The sequence below is a fragment of the Xyrauchen texanus genome, chromosome 39 (genome assembly GCF_025860055.1).
Source record: "Xyrauchen texanus isolate HMW12.3.18 chromosome 39, RBS_HiC_50CHRs, whole genome shotgun sequence".
Classification (NCBI taxonomy): domain Eukaryota; kingdom Metazoa; phylum Chordata; class Actinopteri; order Cypriniformes; family Catostomidae; genus Xyrauchen; species Xyrauchen texanus.
This window is the reverse complement of record NC_068314.1, coordinates 8,119,853-8,139,286: the sequence shown is the minus strand read 5'-3', so window position 1 is coordinate 8,139,286 and position 19,434 is coordinate 8,119,853. Positions and strand designations below refer to the sequence as shown.

Genomic DNA, 19,434 nt, shown 5'->3' with positions numbered 1-19,434 from the left:
GGGGAAATCAAAAGAAATCAGCCAAGACCTCAGAAAAAAAGTTTGGTTCATCCTTGGGAGCAATTTCCAAACACCTGAAGGTACCACATTCATCTGTACCAACAATAGTAAACAAGTATAAACACCATGGGACCACAGAGTCATCATACCACTCAGGAAGGAGACATATTCTGTCTCCTAGAGATGAATGTAGTTTGGTGCAAAAAGTGCAAATCAACCCAGAACAACAGCAAAGGACCTTGCTGGAGGAAACAGGTAGACAAGTATCTACATCCACAGCAAAACGAGTCCTATATCGACATAACCTGAAAGGCTGCTTAGCAAGGAAGTAGCCACTGCTCCAAAACTGCCATAAAAAGCTTGACTACAGTTTGCAGGTGCACATGGGGACAAAGATCTTATGTTTTAGAGAAATGTCCTCTGGTCTAATGAAACAAAAATTTTACCGTTTGACCATAGTGACCATTGTTATGTTTGGAGGAAAAAGGATGAGGCTTGCAAGCTTAAGAGCACAATTCCAACTGTGAAGTATGGGGTTGGCAGCATCACGTTGTGGGGTGCTTTGCTGCAGGAGGGACTGGTGCACTTCACAAAATAGATGACATCATGAGGAAGGAAAATTATGTGGATATATTGAAGCAACATCTCAAGATAGCCAGGAAGTTAAAGCACGGTCGCAAATGGGTCTTCCAAATGGACAATGACCCCAAGCATACCTCCTAAATTGTCGCTTAAGGACAACAAAGTGAAGGTATTGGAGTGGACATCACAAATCCCTGACCTTAATCTGATATAAAATTTGTGGGCAGAACTGAAAAAGCATGTGTGAGCAAGGAGGCCTACAAACCTGACTCAGTTACACCAGTTCTGTTTGGAGGAATTCTCTTTACTTAAGTAGCTTTTGGAAGGCTACCCAAAATGTTTGACCTAAGTTAAACAATTTAAAGGCAATGCTACCAAATACTAACAAGGTGTATGTAAACTTCTGACCCTCTGGTATTGTGATGAAAAAAATTAAAGTTGAAATATATTATTTTCTGTACTATTATTCAGAAATTTCACATTATTAAAATAAAGTTGTGATCCTAACTGACCTAAGATAGGGAATGTTTTCTACGATTAAATGTCAGGAATTGTGAAAAACTGATTGAAAAGTACTGATGCTGACTACCACTGAGTTCGAAAATGCAAAGTAATCTCTTCAGTAATCAAAATACATTTTCAATGTAACTGTATTCTAACTACCAATGATTTAAAGTGTAACAGTAGTGGAATACAGTTACTTATATTTTGTATTTTAAATATGTAATCCCGTAACATGTATTCTGTTACTCCCCAGCCCTGAGCGTTGGTTTCCATGAGCTACGTCTCCGCGGTAACTTGCTCAACTAACCTAGTTTAAATGTATTTGGCTAAGGTGTATGTAAACTTCTGACTTCAACTGTAATTTAAATTATATATGAATATTTTATGATATTTTTATTTTCTTTATATTTTGTTTTTACAGAACTGTTTATTTGCTTATTATTATTAATTTTATTCCACTTTTAAATTTTATTTTTAATTTTCTATCCTTAAATCTCTTTCATAAATATTTTATTCTTTCTTTGTAATCATTTTTACTTGACTTCTATGTAATTTTTACATGTCTGTCTTTTTTTTCTTTAGTATGCTAATGTAGAGCACTTTTGAATTATTATTGTGTATGACAGATATAGAGCTATTATCAAGTAAATAAATAAATAAGTTGACTGCATTGAAAAATATGATTTGCTGGCTCTCAGTATGATATAAACTCTTGAAATGTGCAGTTTATGTTAATCCAAATTTGAATCTCAGATACAGCTAGGCAAGTTATTTATCAGATTATAACCTGGTATGTGTCTCTAGGGTTTTTTAAACTGCACAATGAATTATGCAAACTCTCTCAGAGCACATGATGTGGACTATGGCCCTGTGCGTGTGTGTTCTCTGGCGGTGAGACCTAAATTGTGCTGTTACCGTAACAATTGCAAACCATGTTTGTGGATCAACATCCAGCTGAGTATTATCCCTGATCTTGAGTGTGAGGAGTATAGAGAGATAGAGGGATCAGGAGATAACGATGAAAACAGTGGTAAGTCCTTATAGTAGCAACGTATACAGATTTATGGACTACATAAACATCCATTTTATACATTTCAGGGAACTGGGATTCAGAATGTGTTTCCACCCCAAATTATACATCAGTATATCAAGAGGTAAGTGCTACTGGACTGTATGCTCATTCACAATAGCTCAAACATCAGAATGAACTGGACAGACTAATGGATGAATACTTTAAATAGGAGTTATAGATACAAACAGTAGCTGTTTAAAATTATATCTGTTTTAATTACGGTTAAGAAACCTTAATATCTTGCTCTTTTAAACAGAAGAAATACCCTCCATGTGAAGATCAACTGGGTCATCAAAATAGTCCAGGTAGACACAAAAACTTGAAATATTTCTTAGGTTTTTAGTGCTGCCAATGCATCTCTTCAACATATATGTTTTCAAACCTGTATAACTCTGTGTTCTCTTTATCTAGCTGCCATTACAATATGCTACACATCAGCAGAAAGACTTCCCTCATGGTGCAAGAGATTAGACTTCATTGTGACTTCTGCTACAGGTTACAAACCACTCAATGTAAGTTTGACCCATGTCTCATGGAGTTAACACTATATGGCCAAAAGTATGTGGAAGCCCCCTTCTAATTAACGAGTTTTGTTACTCCATTAATTCCAGTGAAGACATATCATATTGCAATTCCATACAATGGCATTCTTCTGGGGCATTGTGTACTTCCAACTTGGTGGCAACAGTTTGGGGAGAGCCTTTTTCTATTTTAGCTTGACAACACCCCTGTACACAATACAAGGTCCATAGAAAAATGGTTTACTGCATGTGGCGTGGAAGAATTTGACTGGCCTGCACAACTCCCAGACCTGAACCCCACTTAATATCTTTGGGGTGAATTTGAACGTCAATTGTGAGCCAGACAGCATTGCCTAAAATTAGTGCCTGACCTCACTGATGCTCTTGGGAGCAAATAATCCCTGCAGCCAGTACTAGTATTGAGGAAGACCTTCCAAGAAGATTGGAAGCTGTTATTGCAGCAAAGGGGGAATTGATGCCTATATGATTTTAAAATTGAATTTTGATCAAGTACATATGGTTTCCACAAACTGTTGGCTACATTGTGCGTTTTATAATTTTCACAATCTTCACACTACACACAATAAATGCTAAAACTTAAGACAAATTTTAATGTTACTGTTATATTATGTATTTGGTCAATAATGTATTTTATTTATTTTAAATTGCTGTCCTGACCCGACACAAAGTAAAAAGAGAACACATGCAGAATTTCCAGGAAATCCTTATTTAAGCTTTGGTGAAGATTATCCTCACAAGTATGTACAAATCAGATAATTGCTCATGTTCTCAGTTTTTTGATCGCTCATCTGTTTGTTTTACAGCTGATTCTGATTGAGTATAGAGATGCTGAATTCGGCAGAAAAATGAAGATCAGTGTTGGATCTTTCTCTCAATCAGCTGAAGTTGAAATCCCTACCTTACGAACAGGTACTCATTATACACACATACTGTATTCTGTAGGGTGAACAGAATACAGTATGTTTTCAAATACTGTAATTTACTGTGATCTCAATCACATGACAGCCCAGCTGGAATTTGGTAATGTTCATTAATTATAAACTTTTTATATCAGGTCTTCATGTTTATTTTTGGTTCTTTTCAAATATCTTTATGTATAGATTTGACTGTGTCAGCCTGTCTCAGACATTATAAAAATAATACAAAAATACAAATTATTACTTGTTTTAATCTATGATAATCTAAATAGATAGTGAAATAAACATAAAAAATTGCATTATTTATTGCATGAAAATGATTTCTATCCATTAAAATACAATTATGACAGTCCCACTGTTATGACATAATTTCCAGTACATCTAACAAATTTGTCCCAGAAAAACATTTCTTTAAAAGTTGTACTTCTTGTTCTCTACGTCAACAAAAGTATCAGTGAAGAGCATGCTTGAGACAAGTGAAACATCACTTGTGAGCTGAATATTTTTATTTGGAGTAAATTCCAGTTAAGCTGTATTTTTTTCAAATTATGCAAAATGTTTGAAAAAAATATTGAACTATGTGTATTTAGGATACATAAAATGTTAGCTATGAAATTAGCCAAAGCAAGACAAAGGAGTCAGACATTTTATTGAACTATGTGTATTTAGTATATATACACAAAGTGCAGTACAAAAAAAAATTATATATTTGGTGTAACCACCCTTTGCCTTTAAGACAGCACCAATTCTCTGAGGTACATTTACAGTTTTTCAAGGTTGTTGGCAGATTGGTTGTTCCAAGCATCTTGGATCCAAGTCTCATTTGGTTCTGTCTCTTCATGTAATCACAGACTGGGTCAACTATGTTTAGATCTGTTGCATGACTATTCCTACAAGAATGAGATACATTTGTTTCCTCTGGCATAAGTACTGTCCTATGGCTCAGCTCTCAGATACCTTCTCGAACATCAGATCCTGCCAGAAGGCAATGATGGCAGGAGAGAGGAACTTACCTCCATGGCAGGATGGAAACTCAACTGGGGGTGATGGGGTGGTAGGGGAATGAAAACAATGGAGGCATAATGAGCAATGAAAGACAGCTGTGCAGATCTTATAAAGCAGAAGCTGGATTGTGATTGAATGAGATGCCTGAATTGAATGAATGCATAAAGATGCAGAGTCTTTCCAACATAATTACAGCTTGCGATTCCATTTCTATAAAATTTTGTTTTCAAAAGGAATGTTTGGAAATCTGAAATGGATATTCGTTATTGACACAAATATAAGAAAAAATATGTTTGAAAAAGGGAAATGCTTCTTTTTGAACGAGAGGTCATAATTTAATTCCTAACAAGCCAGTTTACTATATAGATAACTACAGAATATCTATTAAACTGCATGAAATATTCATATACACAAGAAGACATCATTCAAACTATTTTTCTTGTCAGTGTGTTCCTCACCACAAAACAAGGAAATGAAGGCGTGTAAAGGTATGTTGGAATTTATTGTTTTTGACTCATTTCACTATACAAAACCAGCTCACTCATGCAAGGAATTTATATTAAAATAGCATTCCTAGTTTTAGCTCATTCTAGGCTTATTTAAAAACAACATTACCAGTCTAAAGTACTAAAATTGGTCCAGTACCCCAATACACCCTAAACAAAGTTCCCTCAATGGTTCTTTGCAGCCCTTTAGCTTTTGAACCATTTTTCACTGTAAAGAGTTGGAGAATAAAAAGTTGTGGAACCAAAAAAATTTCTTTTTTAGCATCAGGCTCTAAAACACTTTTTGGTTCTAATTGGAAGCTTTTGTTTTAGAAAGCAGATTACTTACTTGATATACTTCATGTTTACTCTTTGGTTGTTTTAACTTTTAGGTCCCAGAGTTGGCACTAAGATTGACACACAGAACGGTGTTGTTAGGCTGCAGTTAGCTAATGAGGAAGGAGGAAATTCCGAACCACTGCACCTGTGTATGAAACGCGGAAGAGAAGGCAAATGCTCAGTGAGTGAACTCACACATTACAGCTGTCTGTTTGTACAAACCAATTTATTATTTTTATTTACAACTCTTTTCATCAGCTCTTTGACAGAGAATTGGAGCTTATGTTATCTTATGCAATTTTTTTTCTTAGTCGAATTTCCTCATGAATAACACCATTCCATTGAAGTCAGTCACAAACTGCACATGTTTTCAGGTACTATAGTTTTCTTTGAATAAACAACACACTATAAACAATGCTTTGTTAAAACATGTCTCATTATTTGACCTTGCCCTTTGTGTGTTTATACATGTGTTTGTGTGTATATGTGCTAGGCTTGGAAAGACGGATCAACTCGTTCAGAATTCTGCCCCTTTAAAGAACATGCAGGTAAATATAAAATAATTTAATCTCATTCCTCAATCCATCACCTTAGGTCTTGAGATCTTTAAAATAAAAATATACTTTTTGTATTTAATTATATGCTCCAATTAGGAAACAAAATTGGTAACACTTTACATGAATGTCCCCTATGTTAACGGTTTATAAAAGGGTTCATTAATAACATATTATTCATTTACAAATGCATAATAAATCATTAATATGGGCTAATAACAAAATTCATATAAAGGGTGACTTTAATACAAGAGTTTCCAAATAGTGAGCTATTTTACATATGTTATAAGTGCTTATTCAACACTAGTTACCTATGTATATGGAATGATATTCCGGACATTATTCAAAAGGAATTGCAAATTGTATTTGCAATTGCGTTTTCAATTTGTGGACGCATAAAATGTGACATAATCCAAACGCAATTGCAAATCGCGCGATTACGGTTTGCATTTTCGCTTAAGCTTAACGCACAGTGACTGCCAAATTTCAAATGGAAAATCAAAGTCTGTTTGCAACTGTGTTTCCCATATCTTACGAAGTTTTGGCCCTGTCATATTTAAATAGCAATTTCAATTACCACGCCTGCTTTTTCACTTTCTCAGCGTCGCGTATGTAGCCAGCCAAAACTCAAATGGAATACTAATTCCTTAGTATTTCCATTTCCGATGCCTTACAGGGAAACCTGTCAATCAGGGTCAAGGGTGGGATTATGCTATGGGGCGTGTTTGTCTTGGGAAGTGACATCACTCACAGTCTATCAGGATCAATAATTAGCACTGCACTTTATTCATCTATAATCTCACACTGGACTGTCAACATATTCTCCTCAATATACTACTTCATATATATATATATATATATATATATATATTCATATACTCCTACTTATTGTATTGTATATTGTGTGTATTGTTTACTGTACATTGTATATAATTATTGTGTTGTGTAAGTATGTGTACATTTGATTTGTAAATTGTTTTGTGTAAGTATGTTGTTTATTGTAATTGGTATATGTCTCGTCACTGTCATGACTGCTGTGTTGCTCGGAACTGCACACAAGAATTTCACCTACTGTTGCACTTGTGTACATGGTAGTGTGACAATAAAGTGATTTGATTTGATTTGATTTGATTTGATAAACCGGCGCCTGTTCAGGGCATCACCTCTTGACCGGCCGACTGTGAGTGACATCACTTCCCAAGACAAACACGCCCCATAGCATAATCCCACCCTTGACCCTGATTGACAGGTTTCTGTGTAAGGCATCGGAAATGGAAATACTAAGGGAATTAGTATTCCATTTGAGTATTAGAAAATCAGTTATTTTGAATTCTTATAATAAAGGTGGCTTAAATTTCATTGATTTTGATTCTCTTAACAAAACCTTGAAAATTAATTGGCTTAAACGTTTCCTTCACAATCAATCTTCTATTTGGAGTATAATCCCAAGATATATTTTTCTCAATTAGGAGGTATACATTTTCTTTTAATGTGCAATTATTCAATTAGTAAACTTCCTGTCAAACTTTCCAATTATCATCAGCAGATGCTTATGGCTTGGAAACTTATTTACAAGCATAAAATCATTATTTCTTGAAAACTGGTTCAATAATGGGGTGCTATTAGTAAACCAGCTATTTGATAGTGAAGGTAATTTATTTAATTATTCCGATTTTGTTTCAGGATACCAATTCGCAGTATCTAGTAAAGAATTTAATATAGTTTTCAAGGCCATCTCTTTGGAAATCTGTATGCTGTTTAGAAACAATAATAGTGCTACAGTGACTTCTGTTTCTCCCCCTAGCCCTGAATCTACTGTGGTTGGTTCTATTTGTTTTTCAATACATAAATCCAATTATAAAATTAGGTAATTATTTTTGGACCCTGTTACTTCAATTCCTTCCTCCATTTCTTATTGGAATAACCTTTTGATGATATTAAATGGTCATATGTTTGGTCACTTCCTCAGAAATTCTTTCTAACTAATAAAGTTAAAGAAATATCCTATAAAATTATTCATAGATTTTATCCAGTTAAATACTTTTTAAAGAAATTTAGAAATGATATTGATACTTCCTGCTCTTTTGTGAAGCCTCCTCTGAAACTGTTGATCATTTGTTTTGGGAATGTCTTTTTACTCGGTCTTTCTGGAACAATATTGATGCTCTGATTGTCCAAAAGGTTTTATGTAACTTTTCTTTATCATATAGACACATTCTTTTTGGATTTTATGTTAAAGACAAGAATCTAATTAATGCATGTTTTTGTATAAACCTTCTTTTATATATTGGAAAGTTTCATATCCATAAATGTAAATATATGAAAAGTAAACCCCACTTTAGCTTTTTCAAAGAAGAATTGAAGATGTATTTAAATACAATTTCAACTTCTGTTAACAAGAAAGCAGTGAAAACATCCAGAATTAGTGCCATGTTTAATATTCTCTCTTAATGTTTTTTTCTTTTGTGCCCTCTTCTTCTTTTTGTTTTCTTTCTTCTCTTACTCTCTTTTCTTTTTAGACTATTGTTGAATATATTTAAATTTCTTTCACATTTCCTCTCTTAATGTATTCTGAACCATAATTTCTCTTTTGTTTTGAAAGATTGTTTATATTTCTTGTATGTATCGTCTTGTTCTGTTTGTTAATATTGCAATAAAAAAAAATTAAAAAAATAGTATTCCATTTGAGTTTTGGTTGGCTACATACGCGACGCTGAGAAAGTGAAAAAGCAGACGTGGTAATTGAAATTGCTATTTAAATATGACAGGGCCAAAACTTGTAAGATATGGGAAACACAGTTGCAAACGGACTTTGCTTTTCCATTTGAAATTTGGCAGTCACTGTGCGTTCGCTTAAACGAAAATGCAAACCGTAATGCGCGATTTGCAATTGCGTTTGGATTATGTCACATTTTATGCGTCCACAAATTGAAAACGCAATTGCAAATACAATTTGCAATTCCTTTTGAATAATGTCCGGAATATCATTCCATATATGTATGTAAAGTTCTATATAAGTTAATAATGGTCATTGGTCTTTATTATATAGTGTATTAAGAAAATGAGCATGAAGACCTGAAAAGTGTATTACAGATGGCTTTAGGTATCTAGGACTAGGCAAATTGGGACACCACTCAGATTAGCACCATTCTTTTGGCATTAATGTATTAAGGAAAGTGACAACACAAGTGAGTCAAGACATTATAGTAATTAATATAAACACAAAGTGAACTGTTGCAAAATGACTTAATCACTCCTTTTAATCCCACTATAAAAGTCTATTTTTGCTGCACTTTGAAATAAATAATGAATTAAGCCATTTTATTGTTTTAATTAGTTTAAGTATGAATAAGTGTTTTTATTAAGCACTTATAAAATTTAGGTTAAAATGCTCACTATTTGGCAAGTATCATATGAAAGTTGCTCTTTTGATATATGTTGTTAGAATTTCAAATCAATTATATATAATGTGACTTCTTAGTCATTAACCCTTTATAAACCCTTAACAAAGGGAACATTAATGTAAAAATGTTAGTTAATAAAAATACAAATGTTCATTGTTAGTTCATGTTAGTTTATAGTGCATTAACTAATGTTAACTAATACAGCTATTGATTTAAAAAATATTAGTAGATGTTTTAGTTAACATTAATTAAGATTAATAAATACTTAAAAAGTATTGTTCATTGTTAGTTCATGTTAACTAATGGTGTTAACTAATGTTAACAAATGAAACCTCTGTGAAAAGTGTTACCAACATTTTAATCTCCAAAGAAAAAATAGATCTTGATAAGTTATTTACTGAGCCTATGGTATTGGAAAGAACAATTTTAGGATATTTATTAGTGGTGTTTCTAGGTGTAAGTAACCACCTAGAAACCATACTGATCACCCAAGTAACTACCTGCCAATGCCCTTGCAACCACCCTAGAACACCCTAGCATTGTGGTGGCAAGTATTGCGCAGCAGGCACACTCAAGTTTTCATAACAAAATGCAAATACTCTATGAGTGTAATCTCAGATATGGAGGACATTCAACAATCATCTTGTTTTCTATTCCCAATGTCTTTACCTGGGCAGAATTCAGAAAAAATGCCCTGGACAACGTGTCAGTGTCTGTGGCCCACACCAAGACATATGATGGTCTGCCGGTGCTGAGCTGGATTTTAACAGCGCCATGCAGACTCAAAGCTGAACTATGGCCATGCCAGGTGCAGGCAGATGGAGAATGCAAAGAGGTTGACGGATTCAGATTGCAGTGCTGTAATAAGAAAGATTGGGAAGAAAATGTCACAGCTCTATGGGTAAATATATATGGGCAGCTATAAAGTGGTGTGTCTTTGTTTTCAGTTCTGTATAGACCTTAATCCAGCACGGTCTTATGAACAATACGTGACCGGGGCAACATATTTTGCAAAATTAAATGACAGGTTCTGCTCGAGTTTCCCCAAGAAATGTCTAGCAGGGGGCACCAAAATACAATCTAATTGTGTCATAATCAGATGAGGGTTTTGTAAAACGTTGATTTTCCCTTTGTTTGTTTTTTAAAACAATTGTCCCTTAAAATCAACATAGAAATTGAAAGTCTGCTAATTCTGCCTGGGCCGGGTTATGAGGCATAGAAGTACATTCCATGTAATGTGTCTTACTGTCAATGTATAATTTTCACAAACCACATTTTCTGGAGTTTTCTTGGCCATTGGAAATTTGTGGGAAGATTTGCAGTAGGATCCAAAAGTCTGAAACCATGTTGAAAATCGAATCGGTTACCTAACGTAACCTCGGTTCTCTCTAGATGAGGGAACGAGTATTGTGTAAGCTAGCTTACGCTACGGGAAAGATTCATCTTTTCTGAGATATTGAAGCCAAAAAATTATCCTTAATTTTGTATCCATTGTCAACGCAGTGCAGCAGCTGCATACCTTGAGCGGGCTAGCTAGCGAGCTCATTGGTTGCTCTGCGGCAACTGCTGCAGCCTATAGACGAACTTGAGTGAACTCGTGTCCAATGAGAGGCGCCCACGCCATCACTGTATCAAAGCCCGCCAGAAAGGGCGTGGCTAGAGTGCATATAAGCGTAAGTTCGTAGGCTGGAATCCTGGTTTTCATTGAATGAAGCAAAAGTCGCTCGTGGCACGAGCACGGCCGGCTACGCAATACTCGTTCCCTCATCTAGAGAGAAACGAGGTTACGTTAGGTAACCGATTCGTTCTCTTACGAGAGGATCTCTCGTATTGCGTAAGCTAGCTTACGCTACGGGAACCCATTGTCAACGCCGTCGCGCCAAGCATCCTCTGCATGAGCCCCGGGTGGGGGACCGGGGAGCCCTTGTGAGTGGGGGAATAATATTTGGCCGGCAAGAGTGCGGGCCAGTGTGTGTGTAATACATAAGCACATAGTGGGAAGGGAAAGACAAAGCGCCGGTGCCGGTCTGTGTGGAATGTGTCCCGTCAGTGCAGCTCACCAGGGGAGCTGTAGCGTATTAAACCGCTAGTAGTTTTGCCTGCAGGGCGGGCACTTCCAGATTGTAAAATCTGACAAAGGTGGAGGGGGAAGCCCAGCCCGCTGCCACACATATGTCGTGAATGGAAATCCCGCTGGACCATGCCCACGAGGAGGCCATGCCTCTAGTAGAGTGAGCCCTAATGCCTAACGGGCATGGTAGGTCTTTTGACGCCGCACACGGCAGCAATAGCGCCCACTATCCATCTAGACAGTGTCTGTTTCGAGGCGGCGAAACCTTTGGTGCGCCCTCGAATGAAACGAAAAGCTGCTCAGAGCGCCTGAAAGAGGCGGAGCGCGCAGTATACAATCTCAGTGCTCTGACTGGGCAAAGGAGATTGGCGTCACGTTCGCTATCGGATGCTGGCAGCACCGATAGGGAAATGATTTGTGCTCTGAAAGGAGTACCGATCACCTTGGGGACATAGCCGTGTCTAGGCTTAAAAATGACCTTGGAGTCACTTGGTCCAAACTCAAGACACGCAGCGCTGACAGACAGCGCGTGAAGGTCTCCCACACGCTTAACTGATGACAGGGCAGTTAGAAAAACGGTTTTGAGTGAAAGGTATTTCAAATCCACGGATTGAAGCGGTTCGAAAGGGGGGCTTTCATAGCTTCGAGAACTACAGAAAGATCCCAGATAGGAACCGATGGGGGGCGCGGATGGTTCATCCTTCTAGCTCCCCTGAGGAAGCGGATGACCAGCTCGTTTTTTCCCAGTGACTGGCCGTGCAGGGGTTCAGCGAACGCCGCGACGGCCGCCACGTACACTTTGAGCGTGGATGGGGATCTGCCCTTATCCAGCAGCTCTTGTAAAAACTCGAGCAGCGACAACACCCCACATGTCCGTGGGTCCAGGTCTCTGTCGGTGCACCATTTTGAAAACACTGAGAGAAGGGGACTGACAGGGGGCGAATCTTTGACGGTGGTCCGGCCGCGGCGGGACTGAGCCGTCGTTTCCTCAACAAAGCTAGGAGGACTTCGGTTGCTCAGGTTTCAGCGCAATCTTAGGCCGAGGCCCGCGGGGGGGTGGCGGTCTGCGGCGGCTGTCTGAGCGCGATCTAGGGCGGCCGCCCTGTCGACGCTGAGAAGTCTGGCTTTGCTGAGCTGGGCGCTGTGAAGAAGCTCGTGCAGGAGGCTGGTCACGTGGGCGGCCTGCAGAGGAGCTAGCGCGATGAGGCAGGAAGAGATTCATGGCTTGGGTGGCTTTCTGGACTTCCGAGAAACGGTCAACAATGCCACTCACCGCGGAACCGAAGAGACCGGACGGAGAGAGCAGCTGCTGAGGAACGTGGAGCGCTCAGCTTCTCCCATGTTGGCTAGCGCTAGCCATAGGTGTCTCTCGGTCACAGTCAGCGCGCCATGCACTTCCCTAGGGCTTGAGCTGCAGCTTTGGTGGCGCTGGCGGGCGAGATCCGTCGCGCTCCTTAGATCTGAAACAGCCTCTGGGTGCCTGCCTTTCTCATCCCACTCTCGAAGAAGGTCCGCTTGGAGGATCTGTAAGATGGCCATGGAATGCAGAGCAGATGCGGCTTGGCCGGCGGCGGCATAGGCGCGGCCAACACAGGCGGAAGTAGCTCTGCAGGCCTTAGACGGGAGCACTGGCTTAGACCGCCATCTCGCAGAGGGCGGGCAAAGTTGTGCTGCTACCGAATCCTCGACCGGGGGGATGGAAGAGTAGCCCCTCTCGGTGGCGCCGTCCACCGGAGCGAGAGAGGTGGAGACATGGGATCGGTTCCTGGCCAAGAGAGGCGCGTTCCGCGATTTAGAGAGCTCGGCGTGGAGTTCCGGCAGGAAGGGAGCGGCCTGTGTGAGGAGGCGCGTTAGTTCTTCTTCGACTCCAGCGCGGTTCCTGCTGGATTCCTGGGCCGAGGAGGAGGCTTGGGAGCCTGACCACTCCTCGCTGTCCGAAGCCATGATGGAACAGCAGCCCTTATCCTCTGCCTTGTCATCCGAGATGGCAGCAGTGTGGCCGCTCGGCGGCAACTGCGCGTCCCGGGGGGGTGGGGAGGGTGAAAGCGAGGCTCGAGGGAGAGGCTCCGGCAAGGTAGTCGCTTCTAACACCGGTTCTGGCAGCCATTGGGAGCGGCGCTTCTTTCTGCATGGCGAAACGAAAGGCGGCGCGGCGGCTTCGGTCTTGAGTGCTTCGAGTCGAGCCTGCAGGGTCGACATCAGAAGCTCCTCGCAGAGGTCGCATCCGCCGTCAGCGAGGGCGAGCTCTGCATGTTCCAGTCCCAGGCAGAGAGCGCAGATGAGGTGGCGGTCTCCGGCGCTGAGAGGAGCGCGGCATGAGGCGCAGGTGGTGCGAGGCATCTTTAAAAAGACGCTCGTTGCTCTTTTTGTGAAGTTCGCTGAGGAACTAGCTTGCTCTAAAAGGATACGCCGCCAGATGGCGTAGCTCGCAGGATGGCTGAAGGTGGCGACGACGGCCGGCTTCTTCGAGCGCTGTCCAAGCTTGCTAGATGCCCCTCGAACGGCGAAGCGGCTTCTGCAGTTCAGAGATGTGAAGAGCTTCGCTGAATAGATGAAAATCAGGGTTCCAGCCTACGAACTTACGCTTATATGCACTCTAGCCACGCCCATTCTGGCGGGCTTTGATACATTGACGGTGCGGGCGCCTCTCATTGGACGCGAGTTCACTCAAGTTCGTCTATAGGCTGCAGCAGTTGCCGCAGAGCAACCAATGAGCTCGCTAGCTAGCCCGCTCAAGGTATGCAGCTGCTGCACTGCGTTGACAATGGATACAAAATTAAGGATAATTTTTGGGCTTCAATATCTCAGAAAAGATGAATCTTTCCCGTAGCGTAAGCTAGCTTACGCAATACGAGAGAACCTCTCGTAAGAGAACTTGTTTAAACCTGGAAATAATCACAACATTATGGGACTTTGAAAAATCAGCTCTAGTGCATTTTGTCTTTAAAGCAAAAGGTGACATTACCTTCTGTGCTTAATTAAATTGATACCACTGCCCCAGTGGCCAAAGCTGGAAGTGTTGTTGAGGTGAACTGTCCACAAAGTGGTGCCAAAAGCAAGTTTTAGTTGTAAATGATGTAATACAGTCAACAGGAATGCATATTTTATTAACCCTAACCCAAAACCTAATTATCTGTCGAGTAAAAAGTTAATTTTAGAGTGTAAATGCCACCTTCGAAACATGCTCTTCATATGTGAACACGATTACTTCCTGGTTTCCACAGGACAAGAAGATTTTTCACTATTGGTCACAAATTTTTGGCCCTCACTATATTTGTAATGTTGTGTAAGCTGAACATTCGACACAAAGTTACACAACAGTACGACATATTGAATGAACTGTACTTCTATCTCTAATGGTTCCATTTTCATTTGATTCCAATTAAATATTACATTTACTTTGACAAAGATCTATAGAAAATAATCGTTTTTACAATTACAGTAAAATAAGCTGTTTGCGTGAACATTTTTGTTCCCTTTGGTTCTCTGTAGGCATCCGGGACATTTGTGAATATTAGTTCTCGGAATCCCCATCAACTATGTTTGATGGTATGATACTATCTCCCTAATTGATTTCAAATTTTTTAAGCATGTAATTAAGAGCAAACAGAACATGACAATGGCAAACATTATTCATTGTCTTTTTGTTTGTCTTCAGCTTCAAGTTGATGGAAAGATTCTGCACTATAACTGCCAACATCCCTGTAAGTGTGTGATTAGGGAAACCATTTGATATACTGTAATTTTATCTATCCTGCATTAAAATGCTTTTATATACTTATATAACATTTTATATAATAGCCTGTTTAAAGCTGCCTTTTATTGTCATATTGTCACAATGATTTATGTGTTAGCATATATGAAACTGTACTATGTAAAAATGTGGTGATTTTTATCAATTGGTTCATCGTTGCATGTGATGTTTTTTCAGTGGAACGGCAGTACTGGAGCCTTCTCATTATTCTGCCGTTAATCATTGTTTGTCTGGCTATTTTTGGAAGCCTTCTACTCATGAACAAACTCAAATGTGAGTCTTTGCCATTCAGTGAATACAGCATTTATTAGTCTCCATAGTATTTTTTTCTTCTACCGAAGAGCAACAACTAGAGCAGCAAACTAACTAGCAATATACTAAATACATAATATACTGTATTAATTGGTATCTAGTGTTGGATTCCCATTGTCTCGGTTCCAAAATCTACCAACAGCTTTAGCAACATTGCTGCAGCATGGTTGGCTGATTAATGAATCACTTAAATAAGTAGTTGTACAGATGTTCCTTATAAAATGCTTGGTGAGTATTATATTGTTATTAAATCAGCAGTGGCCATTGAAAAACCTATATCAGTCAAGAACATGCAATTACCACCAAAAAAGTCTGATTTGATGACTTTTGAAGTTCAGTATACCTGCACATATTCAAACGTCAAAATATGTTCTAAAAACGAAATCTGGTATGCGGTTGAAGTTCTTCAAATATATATAAAGGTTTCCTTAATGAGGAAATAATAATCCAAAAAGATAAAGGAAAATCAAGGCACACTTCCAGATCAAAAATATAGTAAAATCCTTTATTGTCAATGGCTATAACAATTGTCAAAAACAATGGAAAAAAGAGGACAGCAAACCTACACGTATCAGCAAAAATACCTTCTTTAGGGTGCAGCCTACAACACACAAAAATTACTTAATAAAATTGCTTCATTATTGTTAAATTGGGCACACCTGCTCAGAAGAAATCACTAACACACATAATTTAGTGTCAGAAATACAATAGGTGGAATGAAGAAATGTACTTTTCTTTAAATAGTTGATGTATTTTTCCTATTGTGGTTATAATTTATTTATATATATATATAACAATTATAAGGTGTATGTATATATATATACCTTTATTGTGACATTTACTATGATATAAGTGCCTAGCTATACTCCACTTTAAATTCAAATTATGTGTGTTAGTGATTTCTTCAGAGCAGGTGTGCCCAATTTAGCAATAACGAAGAGTCTTTTTAAGGCTTTTACTATGTATTTTTATCTTTTTATTTTTTAAGTGTGCCTTGATTTTCATATCTTCTTTTAGGGTCAAAATATGTTCTTTTTTTGCTGGAGATTGATAAGTAGCTGTGCTGCCAGAATAAAAATGAAAAATCTAGATATAGACATTTTACTGACAAACACTTTATACATTCGTCCCCTGAATAATTGTGAGATTGAGAAGGAAAGTTGATGTTATTTTCTGCAATCTGAAATGTTGACCAGACTGAATTTGTGTCCTTTTTGCATCTCAATGGGTCCATTCATGTGTCTCTTTCAATGGTGCATATTTTTGTGCTGATGTCTAGAATGCATTTATTAAATTATTCTGTGTATTACACTGAAAAGGACAAAGCAAAGGTCTTTTGGGGCTCTTAGTGGTTCTAAAAGCATTATAGAAAACCTTACCACTTGACTGATGCGGTTTTATGTTGTTGTGTGTAGCTACAGGGTCACTTAGCAAATGGGACAGAAGTCATCATTCTAAAGGTACTACAATGGCAACATTGGTCTTATTTACAGTATAGTCATTAACATTAAGAGGCTATTTTGCATAGGAATTGTTCACCCAAAAATTGTTTACTCATCCTCATGTCATTCCAAACCTGTATGTCTTTCTTTTTCCTGTTTCACATAAACAAATGTATTTTGCCAGAATGTCAAAATGTTTCCATACAAGAAAAGTGAATGGAAATTGGGGTTTTCAAGCTCCAAAAATGAAAAAAAAAGCACCATTAAAGTAACATAAAAGTGATCAACTGGAGACACGCACTATATTTAAAATATTCTGAAATCATACCTTCACTTTGTGCGAGGAACAGACCTAATTTTATTTTATCCACTTAAAATCTACCATCCACAGTAGCTCCTAGGTCTTATTTACTTTTCTGTACATTCAAACATAGAGAGTGGTTTGACATCAATGGCAAACGGTCACAAAACACGAATGAATCAACGAAGTTTGACATCACTAATGTCAAGACTGGCATGGTGTTAACATCTTAACATGTCTTGTTTGAATTATATGCATACAAAAGCACACCTTTAGAGAATTTTATTTATTAAATAAGATGGCATTCCCTCGCATTTCACAGTTGAACTATAATGTAGTAAACCACAAAATTTACCATGGTTTTGCTCCATGGTTAATTTTTGTGGTGCAAGTATAATTTTTATACCACAGTTCCCCTTCTGTCACTCACTCGACGTTGTGTCGATGTAGTGACACTAGGGGTTGCTTTTGAGATCCACGAACACCTCCCATTCTTTGAGAAAATTGGCATGCCACTCCCCTGGACATATGGGTATAAAAGGAGCTGGAATGCAATTCCATTCAGATTTTTTCTTCAGAGCTGAGTGGTTGTACTATCAGCGAGCTGAATACTCCTGCTGTTCCAATCACCTCTTAAGAAGTGTATGCTGTTGGATATACGGTGCATTTCCAGCGGTTTTCTCTCCTTCTGCACGTACAGTGCAGATTTTGCACGTAAAGGGTGTATATTGCTGCTAAAGAGTATATTTTCTCTATTAGAGCACACACATTGATGTCGAACATCTTGTTAAAGACGTGTCGAGTCATCGCAATCCGAGGACTCGACTGGGCTGCCACTTTCGGGTCTGCCTGCCCAGTCTGAGGCTGACGCAGAGCTGACCACCATGCTTGCCCATGCCGCCATAAGCATCGGGTTGGACTGGAACCTTCCACCCTCCCCTGAGCGCTCGCGGCTTGATAATTGGTTCCATGGTTCGTGGCATGGCGCCACTCCCCGGGTCCCTTTCTTCCCAGAGGTGCACGACGAACTGATGAGGACACTCATGGAAGACACCTTTCACTGCCCGAAAAAGACTTCCATGTTCGTCTGCTCTCACTATCCTCGACGGAGGGGCGGTCGACACAGACACAGACACAGACCCTTCCTATGGTTTACCTTCGACAACCAGGCATATCAGCACAGGTTATTCCCCTTCGGCCTGTCCCTGTCCCCTCGCGTCTTCACGAAAGTCGCAGAGGCAGCTCTTACCCCATTAAGGGAAGTCGGCAGCCGCATATTCAACTACGTCGATGACTGACTGATTCTAGCACACTCTCGAGATTTGTCGAGAGGATTTGGTGCTCAGGCACCTCAGCCGTCTAGGGCTTCGGGTCAACTGGGAAAAGAGCAAGCTCTCCCCGGTTCAGAGCATCTCTTTTCTCGGTATGGAGTTCGACACGGTCTCAATGATAGCTCGCCTCACAAGAGAGCATGCGAAATCGGTGCTGGACTGACTGAAGTCATTCAGGTACTGAGATGACAGCACCGCCCTGGCAGATTCCTCTGAGGAAGGACTTTCTTTCTCAGACAATCTGGCACCTGCACCCAGACCTCTGGAATCTCCATGCCTGGCCCTTGGATGGGGCGTGGAAGATCTAAGTGGCCCACCACCAGCAGTTGTAGACACGATCACTCAAGCCAGAGCTCCCTCTACCAGGCAGCTTTATGCCCTGAAGTGCCGTTTGTTCGCGAATTGGTGTTCTTCCCGAGCCGAAGACCCCCAGAGATGAGCAGTCAGGTCAGTGCTTTCTTTCCTGCAGGAGAGGCTGGAGGGGTGGCTGTCCCCCTCTACCTTGAAGGTATATGTGGCCACTATAGCCGCACACCACGGCGCAGTGGATGGTAAATCACTAGGGAAATACAACCTGATCATCAGGTTCCTCAGAGGTGCTCGGAGGCTGAATCCTCCCAGGCCATGCCTCTTCCCCTCATGGGATCTCTCCGTGGACCTCTTGGGCCTTCAGAGAGCCCCATTTGAGCCACTAGAATCAGTCGAGCTGAAAGCACTCTCTTAAAGATGGCCTTCCTGATTACGCTCACCTCCATAAAGAGGGTGGGGGACCTACAAGTATTTTCTGTCAGCGACTCTTGCCTGGAGTTCAGTCCAGAA

The 19,434-nt window shown here is 39.7% G+C and overlaps 1 protein-coding gene across 2 annotated transcripts in view; it reads left to right on the top strand.

Moving 5' to 3' along the window:
* LOC127632566 (uncharacterized) overlaps positions 1–19,434 on the top strand; it is a 28,600-nt gene that overhangs the window by 5,346 nt on the left and 3,820 nt on the right. The window contains exons 3-16 of one of the 2 annotated variants that reach the window (XM_052111215.1): positions 1,891–2,116; positions 2,185–2,240; positions 2,415–2,463; positions 2,570–2,670; positions 3,504–3,609; positions 5,069–5,110; positions 5,500–5,627; positions 5,758–5,820; positions 5,940–5,994; positions 10,082–10,305; positions 14,968–15,024; positions 15,134–15,179; positions 15,407–15,502; positions 16,963–17,001. In XM_052111215.1, the coding sequence (XP_051967175.1) occupies positions 1,891–2,116; positions 2,185–2,240; positions 2,415–2,463; positions 2,570–2,670; positions 3,504–3,609; positions 5,069–5,110; positions 5,500–5,627; positions 5,758–5,820; positions 5,940–5,994; positions 10,082–10,305; positions 14,968–15,024; positions 15,134–15,179; positions 15,407–15,502; positions 16,963–17,001 (1,288 nt within the window). Of the gene's footprint in view, positions 1–1,890; positions 2,117–2,184; positions 2,241–2,414; positions 2,464–2,569; positions 2,671–3,503; positions 3,610–5,068; positions 5,111–5,499; positions 5,628–5,757; positions 5,821–5,939; positions 5,995–10,081; positions 10,306–14,967; positions 15,025–15,133; positions 15,180–15,406; positions 15,503–16,956; positions 17,002–19,434 lie in introns of both variants that reach the window. The other variant, XM_052111214.1, reaches the window with a different exon arrangement.